Genomic DNA, 14,895 nt, shown 5'->3' on the forward strand with positions numbered 1-14,895 from the left:
AATATATATATATATATATATATATATATATATATATATATTGATTTAAAATCAATTAAACGAAATTATCAGACTTAATGATACCAATATAATATATATTATCAGACTTAATAATACCAATACAGTATATGATACTGATTTAGTATCGGTTAAGCAAAATTAGTTGGATGTATATAGTGTAATTATTTAGTAGAGTATGACATAAAAAGACCTATATTTATAATTATTTTATTTTTATGGAGGTATTTACATAGTTTCCCTCAAAATTTACTTACACCCTTAAATATACTACTATCAAACTAATACAGAATGTTTTTCTAGCGAATATATTTCAGTTAAGTATTGTATATATTTTTAAACACTTAGGACCCATTTGGTAGGCGGTATTAAATAAAATAGTCCATGGATTAAAATTTAGTCCATCTAATACATTGTTTGGTTACTTTATTTAGTTTAATCCATGAATTGCTTATCCACCCTATGTGATCTTATCTTATTCCTAAAAAATGGAGGGACGACTAATCCAAGGTTTAACAAACCTTGGATTAAGACCCCTAAACGACTAAACTATCCCCGTATTCTTTATCCTAATTTTCTTTTGTAATTTAATTTCCTTTTTATTTATATTGAAATGATTATAAATGTTCTTTTTAAATCTCCAAATCCGTTTAGTGTAATTTAATGATTTCACTAATATTTTTTTCTCCATTTTTTTATTCAAGATAGTTTGTCGATTAACCACTTGAGTTATTTGTTTTTTTAAATAAGCTTTAGGTATTGAACAATTTAAGTAGTGTTATGTTAAGTTTAAGATATATTTGACCAACAAAAAAATAGAAAATACATATATACATCACACCTTCAAACAATATATATATATATATATATATATATATAGCTTAACTAGTTAAATGGAATAGATAATCCTACAAAAAAAATATATTGTTCGGCGGTTATCTACCTTGACCCAATTACATGAAATAAACAATCTCATAATAACACAAAGGGTATAATAGGAAATAATTTTTTTGTAGAGTTTTAAATTAAACACAATGTCAAGTGGAAAACAATGAACCAAACACTTGACAAAAAATAATCCCTACACTACTAATCCCTGCATTACTAATTCCTTCGTTACTAATCCCTACATTGCTAATCCCTGCATTATCAATGTTTGTACCAAACGACCTCTTAAAATCCTAACGAAACTCATGTTAACTAGGGGTGTGTATCGGTTCGGTTATAAGTATTATCGGTTCGGTTTATTGGTTTTCGGTTTTTAAATATGCTAAACCGATAACCAAACCAATAAGATATTTGTTATCGGTTTTCGGTTTATCGGTTTTAGGTCTTTAACGGTTCGATTTTCGGTTTAACCAATAAGAAAATGCTTTCAAAACAAATATATGACTTATCCAATAATTTGACGCGATACACATACATCAAAATAATCATTCCAAACGGGACAACAAGGACCAACTTGTTGTATTTTGGTCATCACAACAAAGACTTGGTTAATTTTCGATCACCATAATATATATAAAACGAGGTCCCCTTTATGCAATAAAGATAATCAAATAAAACCAAATCATAGACAAAAGTCAAAACAGTAACAAATGAGGTCATGCTTATGGTAACTAAATGAAATTCTTACGTTATTTAAAAAAAAAACACACACACACAAAATTTGAATTCCTAATGTTAATCAAATTGCAGATATTTACAATCGTGCAAAACCTAATATTAGTCAATTATAAACTAACTAAAGTAAATAAGTAATACTAAAAAGTAAAACCTAAAGGTTAAATAACTAAAAGTAGAGAGGAGAGTTAATTCTTAAGTAGTGTTAATTATTGCGTAGGATTTTATATATTTAGTCTAATATACTACTAATTATATTAATATTTTTTTAATATATTATATATATGTATAACTAAAAATTAAAATAGTAAATTATTATATACTTAATGGGTTATCGGTTAACCCAATAACCCAATATTAAAAACCAATAACGAACCGATAACCCAATAATTTTTTTTTGTAAAACCATTAAATAACCGTTATCCCAATAACCCAATAACAATAAACCAATAACACTTTTTTCGGTTCGGTTTATCGGTCGGTTCGGTTTTTGCACACCCCTAATGTTAACTACCTTATTAGACCTATATATTTACCATATATACTAATTTTGATTATATTTTAAAATAATTTTGTCACTAATTAAGATATTTTTTATTATATATTGAGGAATATACACCTAGATATATTTATTTTTGTTATTAGATATACTAAAATAATAAGAGAACGACGAGCTAGTCATATATTCCAAATACATGTGAATCACACAAGATACAAGATATGTAGGAGAGCAGAGCGAGATGAAAGGAAGACGGACAAGATTCGTTATGTATTCAAACACATGCTAATCCACTTATATATAATGTATCTAGAAATATTTTTGATCCCATATATCTCAATGCACTGAAATTTCTGTAAATTTTCCTACTTTTTAATTTTTAAAATTAAATTATTTAATTTGATATAAATACAAAATATAAATATTCTCCATACCTCATCAATATCTCTGGAGTGACTAAGTTCCCAATTTTCTCTTTTCATTTAATCCCTTTTCGTACTCTTGTTTCTCTTCCATCCAAAGCCAAGAATTTCCACTGTATTTTACCCACAAAATAACTTTTCTCTGCAAATTCATTGCTTTAACCTTCCACAATCTCCCTTTCTTTCTTTTTTTATAAAATAATTGTCTTGACCCAATTTTCGTAAAAGGATTTTTATTCTTTTTCTTCTAACCTTAAAATCATGAAGGTTCATCCAGTACCAAGAAAACGCAACATCACGTTACGATACGACATCGTTTCGGCTCTTTCTCAGGCTAATGCGTTATCCGGCCGTCAGAAGAAGCTCCGGCGACTCCCTCATATATTCGCGAAAGTTCTAGAACTTCCGTTTAATTCCGATGCGGATGTTTCTATTGAAGAAACCTCTGATTCATTCCGTTTTGTTGTACCGACGGATGATGCTGGTAATAATATTAGGGCTGATACAGTTGAGATCTATCCGGGTGTTACTAAGATTGTAATTCGAGGGGATAATGTTTTGGATTCGTCTTTGGGTGAGTTTGAACTTGATTTGTGGCGATTCCGTCTTCCGCCGTCAACTCTGCCGGAGTTGGCTACCGCTGATTTTGCTGACGGCGAATTGGTGGTCACAGTTCCGAAAGACCCAGATGAGGAGGTGGTCGATGATGGTGGTATTGGTGAGGCTGGACGCCTTATTCTTGTACAATAAACTTCTCTGTAGCTTCAGTTCTTTTTTTTTCAGTTTATGTCCCAATTGTGGCTCGTCTTGCTAAAGGGATATATCTTAACTATCTATGCTCAATTAAATAAAATAGTACTCTTTGGATTTGGATTTGGATTTGAATTTGAATTTGAATTTTGATCATTGTGCTCTACTTATTTCCTTACTTTTTGGCTTTTACTTTACAAAAGGTCAGTAATGAAGAGGATTCATAATAATGAACTTCAGCTAGATTTGGTGGGGTAATCTATGGATGTATTCGACGAAATTTAGTTGAATCATTGCTTTCATTAACCACTAATGTGGTGTGGAATTTACTAATAGGCCGATTGTAAAAGAAGAAAAGAAGCAAGCTTTTCCTTGAAATATTAATGGTTATGAGTTGTTAAAGTAGTCTTTATACTTCTGTTGTTGCAATTTGTGCCAATCGCATCTGCGTAGCTTGAGTTGCTGAGTTGTTCAATTGGTTGTGTTGTATAAGCATATAGGTTTGTAATGGGCCAATAACTCATTTCTTTTTTTATTCTTCTTTATGTGTGGTTCATGTGTGTGATCTTACCGATATAAAGATGCATTCTTTCTTTGTATCTTGAAATTTGGTTCATCTGGTTTTGTTTGGTTGCCACTATTTCAAAATCACTTGACCATTTAAACAGTTTGCAATGGTGGTACCATTCAGTTGATTTTCTGTATATACTTCTATTTCCTTTCACAAAGATATGTGGTGATGAGTGATGAACCAATGGAAGAACATATATAGTGAAACTCCATGGCTCCTAGTGTCTAAGATAGAATTGATCACACGTCATATAGCCTTCTGCTGTCCAAAGTAGCCGAAGAACTGCTGATGTTGGTAATTCTACCTTCACTGTTGCAAAAAATGCTTGGAACTGTCGAACAATTATCATCATTATTCAGCTGCTAATGGGATAACAATTTCTCAAGTATGTGCAGTCCCATGCTATGTATAGTGGTCCTAATTCTTTTCATAATGTCATTATATGTTTCTCTTGCTAGTTACTCCAATTTCCAACAGATTAAACCATGTTGATTTGTAGGCTTATTTGGATCTGGTTGCACTTCTATGCTTGTCCAATAATGTCCCATCGAAGCTTCCGTGGTTCTATCCTTTTAATAATTGAACTTTCCCTGATTGTCTTATCTGTCATTGCTGTGCAAAAGTCATTTCGCAGCATAGTTCTTCATTTGTATTCTTATAGTTTGGTGGGTGCTGCTCTTCTGAACATCAGTACCCAAGTGTAGAATTCTGTTGCATATAGATTCTATAGATTTCAATCTGCTTTGCATGTAGAATAGAATTAATCAGATTATTGAAGAGCTTAAGAGCTAATTAGCGAATCTGAAAATAATTTGAAGATGTAATTCATAGAGAAATGTCCATAGTTGGATGTTGTGGAGTTTGAGTATACTTACTACTTAATTAGTCCCAGTTGCATTTTGTTGAAATGCAGAACCAATGTTATGGCCCATTAGAAGCAGATTCTACCATTTTACTCTGTTTCCAGCTTACCTAAATAACCTAGAGCAAATAGATGGTGTAATAATCTGTATGTGGCTTCTATATTCCCATGGCTAGGTGATCTGCGAACTTTTAGCTAACTGGCCTTAAGGGCTGTAGATCCACTGTTTAATCATCTTGTAGTCCAAGAGAGGTCTTTCTTTGTTAAGGAGTTTCTGGAGCTGTCACTCGGTTATCATGGTAATGAGTTTTTGACCAAATTCATCCTTATTGTTTTGCCTCAACTTTCAATACATCCTTATAATACTTCACTTAACTAAGAACATCCTTTAAGTTTCTTAAAAATGATCAAAAAACATCCTATTGTTGAGTTTTTCATCTTTTTCTGACAGAATGATCTTTTTCTCTTATTTTCATATCTTTTTATTAACAAAAAAGAGAAACAAAAGAAGAATCTCCCAGAAACAAAGATATCACTCTTTTCTTTCTTGCTGTGAGAATATATCTATCATATAGCCAAAACTATGTATCACCACATTTTTGTGAAAGAGTATCAAGGTTTTGTTGAGTCTTTATGCTAGGCGTTAAGCTTAAAATGTTCTTAGTTAAGTGGAATATTATAAGGATATAATGGAAGTTGAAGTAAGACAATATTGATGAATTTGGTCAAAAACTCTCGTGTTAATCCTCTTATGTGAGATTTACTACAATCGAATATCTAAAATAGACCTTACAAAAGCCATACATTTAGTGGTCATTTTTGCTTCCAAGTTCCAAACATAAGGAGTAGTTGTTTTCATTCCCAACCATGTAGCATAGCTCATTAGTCACAGCTCTTTGACCCAAGCCTTTGCGAAAGTTTCCATATGAATCCTTTAGTAGCTTTTGCATATCTTTAACTTTTGTATGTTCAATAAAAGTGTATTATTGCAGTGTGGGACTGACTATGTCGAGTTGCATTATCACCCAGGGGAAGATGCATTATGTTTCTTTTCTTCTGGTTGCTGGTAGATTGTTTTGCCAAAACCAACTTCTTCGCTAATATCAGATGTTGCACAATACTTGCTTCAAGTGTTGTCACGATCCTGGTAAGTTTCTTCTTGAATGATTTTGATGAATCAGAAGCTGGTACAGTGTTTTTTTTCCTGGTTATTTCTACAGTTTTAGTAAATTGTACTAGTATAATTTCTGGTGATGAGATAAGTGGGGTCTTGCAAATGTTAGCTTCACACTCCCTTGTGTCAGCAACACAAATATGTGCCATTTACACTTGCTGGCAATGACACATCCTAGTCTACTCTGATGTGAAAGTTGAGGCTCCACACTCCACATACTACCATGATATCAAGTAAAGGATGGATCTGAGAGCTTTAACTTTTATCTTGAGAAAGACGTATTTTTGCTGCCAAATTACCTCTCCTGAAATTACACGAAAGTTGAACTATTCGCCAACTCTTTCTTTGCGAGTGGGACACGAATAGATTCTGCTTGGAATGGCTTTTCAAAACTCTTTTTAAGTATTGTCACTCTCGATGGCCACATTTTAATGGCAAAGGTGCCTCCATTGTTTTATTTTTGTTTTTCATCTGGTGTCCGATTTCCGTTGGAGTTTGACTAATTCAGATACGCATCGGATAGGGCCCATTTAAGGGTAGCGCTTTTCACCAAAGATTTTTTCATATCAAAGGCTTAAAATCGAGACTTCTGATTAAGGAATAAGTAACTCATCCATTGCAATTTGCACCACGTCCATGGGGTTTACTTAAAGAAGTTGGGTGTGATTTATTAATTGAGACTTTATTCATTGTTCAACGTTTAAGATTGATGTTATTTTTTCTATACTTATCCTTTTCTTTATTGAAATTTTACTTGAATTGCACTGCTTACAAAGTTACGGACAAGTAAATATTAGGAGTACAACACTCTTCAAAATCTCAAAAATAGCCCGAAAGAAAGAATGGTTTGGGCGGCTCACACCGCAACTTACAAAGCACCATCTGTAAAATCAATAGTGAAGTGTTTTATCATATCCCTCAACACGTGTAATACATTGCCAGCCTTTGGCAGTACCACTTAATGCAGCTTCTGTTTCTCGTTCCTCTTTGATCGTTGTAAAGTTTTAGAGATATATATCCTTTGTTAAAAAATTAAAGAAGATGAGCATGAGTAATGAAGATAGACCCGTAACATATGGGGACGTGTTTTCGGTGTCAAGCGAACTTGGTTCAGAAATTATAGCGCCAGAAGATGCAGCAATAATGCAATCAGCAGAGAGTATAGCACTCGGTCATGTTCCGGGAGGCGGCCCTGCATCACTCATGCAGTCAGCCGCCTCACAGAATGAGCGTATTGGTGTTGTAGCTACTAATGATTTCGCCAGAGAACACGGCGTTACCGTTTCTCAAGTTGAAGTTGGGGGTACTCGCGTTGTTTCTGAATCCGTCAGTGGAGAGGTAAGCTTCATCTTATTTCATCATAATCATGGACTTTATGAAATAAGTAATAATAGCAGAAACTTAAATTCGTATAGCGTTGAAAAAATAGACACATTCAAATTGGAGAATATAGATGCTAGTCCAAGTTTTGAAGGAATATTTTTGTACTATATATGCCTAAAAATATTTGTACTATATATGCCAAAAAATGTTTATGAAGGGTGTCCAAATTCATTGTTGAAATATGAATCATCAAATAAAGTTATTACATTATCATTATTTCAGTCTATCAACTCAAACAATGTTGGACCCTTTAGAAAGTCAATGGAGTAGTTATGATAGTTATTCAATGGCATTGATGCATTCATTGGGGATATTTATTGGATTTGTCCAATTGCGACCTCAACTGAGATCCTAGCGTTTGCTTGTTTCAGGCTGCTATGGGTTCCTCCTTTCTCTCAAACTATATTTATTTCGGAGTTGCATCTCCATTTTCTAGAGGACTTAGATTTTGGTACACAAATTTCAAATTCTAGGAGGGTTTTCCGTGATTATTTTATGATTTTGAATTTTAATAATGAAAGCTTATTTTAGAATTGAAAATTGTTTATTTTTGGTTATTTAATGGATTATGCGTAAGTGGTTGGCTTATGCACGACGGATCAGGATTGTTGTGACAACAAGAAATCGTAACACAAAAACAAGGTGTGATCACCTAAACACCAATGATATCAAAATAAACCAATTGTATGAAAAGACTAATACTACAATTGATATGGTGCTCTACAGTACTACCAAGCCAAATACAATTGTGAAATCACTAGAGGAAAGATTTGTGAAGAAAAACGAGGAACCTACGAGGAGTTCACAAAAGGAACCATTTGTGGAGGAGTCCTCAAATGAGCTGCCAGATCAAACAATCATTGGGGTCCCTTAGTAAGAGCGGATGAAAGCACTGTCATGAAGTCATCGTTCCCTGCAAATAGGAGTTAACCCTGGGCAAAGAAGCACTCAAAAACCTAACCATTTGATCTCCATCCAAACAAACACATTTCTCTTTCTCTTAAGCGATGACTAGAAAAAAGTGAAGCTTGCTTTCATTAAAAGTAAAACTAACAATGACGTCTCATATAGAAAAAGAAAAAAAGGATTCTTGGAAAAAATCTAAAGAACTCGACACATTTGTGGTATTTAAATGGCTATGGTCATCTATAGTTTTTACCACAATAAACTTGTGGTGACTTTCATGATTTGAGAACACCACAAGTTCATTGTGGTAAGGACTACAGATTATTGTAGTCATTTCAATAACATAAAATGTGTTGGTTAGACTCAAGAACTCTTTTCATCTTTTCCTATATGGGACTTCCTTGTCAATTTTTACTTTCAACAAAAGCAAACTTTATTTTTTTCTATTCATGGCTGAAGAGAAGGAGAAGTGTGATTGTTTGGGAGGGGATCAAATGACTATGTTACTATTGTTGTGTGTTTCTTTGCTTAGGATTGACTCCTATTTATAGGAAAAATTCAGATTTTCTAAATTTTTGAATAGTTTGAATTAGAGAATACTAATTTGTCGGTAGTAAGTATTTTGGGATGTAACTAAATGGGGGTGTATTAGATACCAAGTTGGATGTTATCATTTTGAAATATATGTAGTTTATGATTTTGGTCTTGTTCTGACCGGATTGTTTGGGTCAAACTTTTTATATTAGGAAAATAATTTAGAGGTTTGAACTGAGTAATTAGTATCTACAAAAGATGATCATCTAGATATATTTAAAAACAGTTAGTTAATTGTTGTTGTTCTTTATTGTTATTTTTTCACTGATGAATCCTCGCAACTAATTATAATTTGACAATTTAATAGTAGCTACGAATTGTGTTATTAGTATTTTTATAAGTATATGAATATTATATTATCTAGTTCATTATAAAAGAGAGAAAAAAAAATCAAATATGGTATTAAACTTTAATAAAAGGGTCCATCCATGACACCCGTTGAAAATTTGGCTTATCTATGTCATTTTCGTTTGAGATACGATATCAATTTAAAAATTGGGGCACACAACGTAAATTTAGGAATTTTAAAATTAACCAGGCTGACATCATTCCGTCATAGCAAAAATATTTTCACTATGATGACACTACTATAGCGGCATGTCAATTGCTATAGTAGGGGTAGAAACTCAAAAAACATGAATTCTTTTATTTCCCCCCACTCTTTATTAATAAAACAATGAGGGTTACTCAAAAAAATCTCATAAGCAGCTCTAAGCTCGGGAATAATGGGGGGAGGGATTTCGGCACAAAGAAGGTCAAGATCCATGGATTCTCGATCAATGTCCGTCAAGATTCGCCATCGTGGAGCCAGAAGTTCGTATTCAGAATTTTTCGACAGTTGTTTGATATCTAGGTAGGCTAGGTTTTCTTAACCGAATAGTTAGAACAATTTTTACTTATATATTATCTTGTAAATTGTCGAGAGATAACATGCAGAAGCCTTCGGGATGGTGTTTGGGTGGATGAATGTGTGGTCAGTTGTGGTTTAGGCTGATGATAGACTTGATTAGCTATTGTTGAATTATGATATTTGTTGAGTGTTATCTTGGGGAAGGTGGTTATGAAAATCGAATTATGATCAGGAGACGTTCGAGAAGGAATCCTTTCGGGTAGGTGAGTGTTATTTGTTTTTTCCAGTTATGTTTTATGTGATTCTCAATCGTTTCGTTAGTATTTCATGCATGGTATATGATTAGGGAAAAGGAATTAAATAACATGATGTGAATGATAAAGGTTGTCAATTGTATGCAATGAATGTGTTTTACTTGAGTGTACCAGCCAGGGGCGCAGCTAGAAATTTTATGAAGGGTGTCCAAACTTTTGATAGTAAATTCAACAAAAAAATGTGATCTTATAGGGATTTGATCTTGCATACTTCAACACCCAATTGCCATCAAGTTATTGCTCACTTCACATCAAAGTTGTGCATTTTTAATATGTTATAGATTTCAAGTAGCTACTGGAATCTATTAGTTGGAAGGGTGTTCAAAATAGTATATATATCAATATAAAGTAAAATCTGACATATATATAGTCAATTTTTTCGATAAAGGGTGTCCAGTTGAATGCCTTGGCACCACCGTAGCTCCGTCCATTCTTGTTTGAAGACTCATAATGATCAACATCACGAAGATCCCATTTTATTCTAGAAGCTTTTGGTCCTGACTATCCCAATTTGATGCCTCGATCTCCCCTAATAATACGTACGCCTTCAACGTGTTCTCATTATAGGACTCAGGGTAGTAAGTTTTTGATACTCAACAATCTCTATTGAAAAAATAATCACAAATTTCTATGATTATGATATAGGAACGATTTAAATTTATGTGCTATGTTTCACAATTTTTGCACGGGTTTTGAATTTTGAGGTGTTAACTCTTAAATTAAAGTAGAGTGTACTAGGTGTTAACTCTTAAATTAATAGCTTTTATACAGGAAGGGTAATATTTAGTATAGGTAAAATTACCAAAATTTCAGCAAATAGTAAGTGCAATATAATGGATTCCCTTCAAATTTAATTGATATATACACAACAATAATGCACCTTGGTGTACGTAGTTGATAGGTATGAAAATGACAATTAATTGGATATTTAGGTAGTTGCACAATATATTTATCCATCAGAAGCAGGAGGAGGTGGAGATGATGAAGAGAGATCAGCACGATATCCTACGACAGGAGTTCAAGAGGAGGCAGTTACGGTAGGTGAAGCACTAGAGGCGGTGGCACTTAAGCCTGCAGGGGACAAACCAATTGAGCAGAGCGACGCTGCAGCAATACAGGCTGCAGAAGCAAGAGCTACTGGACGAAGTGAAGTAGTGCCAGGAGGCGTAGGAACGGAAGCTCAACGTGCTGCTTCGATAAATGCTCAAACAGATGACAAGACCACACTTGGCGATGTGCTAAGAGTAAGTTCATTGATTATATGTTCATCCTTCATTTTAGATTCAATATAGATATTTGGATTTAATTATTATGAAAAGAATAGGAGTTTCGGAAAAATAACATTTTGTATGAAACTACTAGCATTATTTTTCAGGTTACTAGTGGTACGTACTACTCATGACATGCGGTTAAATATTTCGTATTAAAATTACGGTTAATTCTTGTCAATTTGTTCTTTAGGATGCAACGAGCAAGCTTATAGATGATAAGGCAGTGAAGAAGGAAGACGCAGAAGGCGTGGTGGGTGCTGAAATAAGGAATACGCCCGACTTGGCTACACATCCGGGAGGTGTAGCAGCCTCCATCACCACCGCATCTGATCTCAACAAATTCTAATGAGTTGAGATTTGAAGTGAGTGTTTCTGTTTTGGTTTATGGTTTTTTGTTGTAGGTAGTTGAGTGCAGTGGCACGGATTCAAGATATTTAACAATAGGGGTTTGAAAAATAAAAATATAGTGCATGAAGTCTGAACTTGAACCTCAAAGTGGAATTTTAAATCCTCTAAGTTACTAGTCAATCTTTAGTGTTGTGTTCAGAAGATTAAAAATTTATGTCTATAGATAAAAAAAAATTACCTTAATTTTTTGTTGAGGGGGTTCTGATGAACACTCTGACAACCCCTAAATCCATATAAACCATGGTCGGATTTTATGAGTTGGTAGTGGTATGTATGGTGGTGTTAATGTTATGAGGTTGTGATGTTTTTTTAAAATTTATTTTTAGAGAATTGGTGTTATTGAAATCACCTCCAGTTATGTGTATAAATGATCAGAATGTATATAGTGTAGCGCATACATAGAATAAGGCGATTTTAGATACACATACTAAATATATAGGAGTTGAGCTAGTCTGGTTTGAATTCCTCTAATATCGAGAGTCTGATGTTCGTGAACCCACACCTAGATCTAACCGTTTATAACAATTAGACCTACTACCCTGAAAGTATTGTAATGGAGGCTTGTTGAAACATCAGGGTCCGGAATCATATTCTAAAACTCTCCCAATGAACCGGTGAGCCTATTCCTCTTCTGCTCTGCTCTCTCAACTCTCTTACCGACATACTGTTTGATGTTGCGTAGCTCCTTTATATTCTATACAAAAGCCTGAACCTGGAAAATATTCATTGTATCCTATTTAATGATTCAGAAATTAGGACATCCATTGTCTCCTATCTAAAGTAGTAATCTAGGAAGGCCTATGTAACACTCTCCCGGATGAGCGGAGGTGCACAACGCTCCTTTTGGATCTCTCCCAACTCTTGTACCACAATATTATTACTATATACTGAAACGAAATGTTGCTAACTCAACGGACTCGATCGCTAAAGCATGCATGAATTTAAAGATATTATGAAGCTTATTTATAAAATACTGTAGATCCATTTTGCAATCTATGCTTGTAAAGGGTGGAAGACTCAAAGCGAGAAACTCACTAACCCTCAAACTTTTGGGTTCCTTAAAAGGTTCAGCAACATCTAGTGCCCTCGTCAATTGTTAGGAGTGTTCATGGTTCGATTTGGATCGGTTATTGATTAAAACCAAAATTAAATTAATTTAGTTGATTTTTAAATTTCTAAAATCAAATGAAACGAAACGAAAAAAATAACCGTCTATTTGGTTATTGTTTATTTGGTCGGTTTGGTTCGGATTTTCTAGATTTTTTCGATTTGAAAGTAACAAATTTTTTAGGACATACGTATCTCGATAAACACACACCTAATACATGAACAATTCACAAGAAAGCTAATGTGGATTTAATTAAGCAATTTAGCAATACTTGAGTTATTATTACACAACAAATTAATTAAGAGAAAATGTGACTATCTTATTTGAGGTAGGGTAGGTAAAGACTAAAGTAATGAATTTTGATGGACTTGGACTTAGGGTTGTAATAGTTGTGCTAAAATTTAAGTATTGGGCATGAGAAAATAGTAAAGTTGTAGGCTTAGGTTAATTAAAATTTAGCAAAATATTTATATTTTATTTATGAATAATATTTAAATAATTGTAAAATTTATATATCTAATGTCTTGGTTCGGTTTGGTTATTTTTGCAGTTTTTTTAGTACAGCCAAAACCAAACCAAATAGTATCGATTTTCAAAATTTAAATCAAATTTAATCAAATCAAATCAAATATCGATTTTTTAATCGGTTTGATTCGAATTGCGATGCGATGCAATTTAATTTTTTAACCGTAATTATGAACTGCCCTACTAACTGCACCAGCATATGTATTGCACTAGGAAGATCATGATCAAAAGCAATATGAGGAATTGACGGTGGAGCTACCAAAAGCTCCAATGTCTTCCCTTCGGTCTGTAGCTAGTTGCCGTCTGTCTAGCATGAGGCATTTCTTTCTGTATGCTAATAGCAATCATAAACTGGAAATTCAGCTCCATAACACGATTTGAGAAAGATGGGGTAACCATTCTAACATGCCCCACAACTTTCTGCTTATAAAATGTGGTGCACAACATATTTATAAATAAAATTATATTAAATACAACTTGCAAATTTCTTAGTATACGACATTGCTCTCTAGTGCCAGGTTTGTCACACCCCAATCTCGGAGGTGCAACTAGCACTTGGTTCAATTTAATTTACACATCTCTGTCGGTAATATTACTCTACTCCCATGTGTCATGATCCGAGTCTACACCCTGAACGTGACCGGCACTCGAGAACCATTGATGATCCCTAAGCGAACTCTTGAAAGGGCTGACTACTTAGCAGAAGACTAACCCAAGTAGACTTAAGCTTTAAAATAAAATTTAAATTCAAAAGTCTCAAAACTCACGCTATCTCAAAATTGTATAATCAAAACTATCTGAAAATACTCTAAAAACAATAATAGTTCACCAAAATAGTTCAAAGGAAATACTAAAAGAAACTCAACACTAACTATCTATGAAGCCTCTATAGTTTAACATGGATGTCGGGGCAAGACCCACGACACTTCAAAATTACTAAACTAAAAGACAAGAGTGGAGTCCTTTCGAATGCATGGAAGGTTCACCAAAGATAGAAAGAAGTGCAAAGTGATCTCAACGGAGCGCCTGTTGATGATCTTGAACACCTATTTCTGCATCATGGAAAGATGTAGGTCGAATGACATTAGAATATTGAATGTACGAATATGTAATAGGGCTGAATTAAACGAATAACTGAACTGAAAGGCTGAAAGTAGCTCAACTGAAGAATAGCATAAGTCACGATGAAAATCATTTAATGCTCTTACTGTAAGGATGTAATAAAAGTAAATACTAAACTTATATATATATATATATATTCACTTCACTTTACTAGGAGTTTCTCTAACCGACAACCATCACGATGAAAAGCCATCTTGAGGCAGAGTATAGGACACAACTAAACAATTGGACCCACTGAAAATCCTTCTTGAGGCAGGTGAAGAGTTGCTCGTCTTGTGGTACAATCCTATCTATGTTGGCGGCGTAGGTTATGGAGTTTGAGTTATTTGAACTCTTACTCCAAATCGGTGCTCAATACTATTCCCAAAATATAACTGAATGCTCATGTAAAAGTACTCTCTAGGTTGAGATAATTTCTCAAAAGATCTCTTTAAGAGGTAACTGAAATTGTACTAAATCAGTCTGAAGTACTATGAAACTCTTTATACTTTTCTG

The 14,895-nt window shown here is 33.7% G+C and overlaps 3 protein-coding genes across 3 annotated transcripts in view; 2 read left to right on the forward strand and 1 right to left on the reverse strand.

Moving 5' to 3' along the window:
- Positions 1-14,895, reverse strand: part of LOC125870523 (uncharacterized) — a 225,067-nt gene that overhangs the window by 34,874 nt on the left and 175,298 nt on the right. The window lies entirely within an intron of this gene.
- Positions 2,607-3,439, forward strand: LOC125870535 (uncharacterized). The gene has a single exon (XM_049550994.1). It carries the CDS (start codon positions 2,824-2,826, stop codon positions 3,310-3,312), a length of 489 nt encoding a protein of 162 aa, XP_049406951.1. The 5' UTR covers positions 2,607-2,823; the 3' UTR covers positions 3,313-3,439.
- On the forward strand, positions 6,810-11,654 carry LOC125870525 (late embryogenesis abundant protein 31-like). The gene is made up of 3 exons (XM_049550982.1): positions 6,810-7,257; positions 10,899-11,210; positions 11,428-11,654. Exons 1-3 carry the CDS (start codon positions 6,961-6,963, stop codon positions 11,581-11,583), a joined length of 765 nt encoding a protein of 254 aa, XP_049406939.1. The 5' UTR covers positions 6,810-6,960; the 3' UTR covers positions 11,584-11,654.

Source organism: Solanum stenotomum, chromosome 7 (assembly GCF_019186545.1).
Source record: "Solanum stenotomum isolate F172 chromosome 7, ASM1918654v1, whole genome shotgun sequence".
In the NCBI taxonomy this organism is placed as follows: domain Eukaryota; kingdom Viridiplantae; phylum Streptophyta; class Magnoliopsida; order Solanales; family Solanaceae; genus Solanum; species Solanum stenotomum.

Excerpts from the sequence above, each read along its gene's own strand:
- LOC125870535 (XM_049550994.1), top strand. The coding sequence starts at position 2,824 with ATGAAGGTTCATCCAGTACCAAGAAAACGCAACATCACGTTACGATAC.
- LOC125870525 (XM_049550982.1), top strand. The coding sequence starts at position 6,961 with ATGAGCATGAGTAATGAAGATAGACCCGTAACATATGGGGACGTGTTT. Across the intron at positions 7,258-10,898 it reads CTGAATCCGTCAGTGGAGAG|GTAGTTGCACAATATATTTA; the intron begins GTAAGCTTCATC and ends TTGGATATTTAG. Across the intron at positions 11,211-11,427 it reads CACTTGGCGATGTGCTAAGA|GATGCAACGAGCAAGCTTAT; the intron begins GTAAGTTCATTG and ends TTTGTTCTTTAG.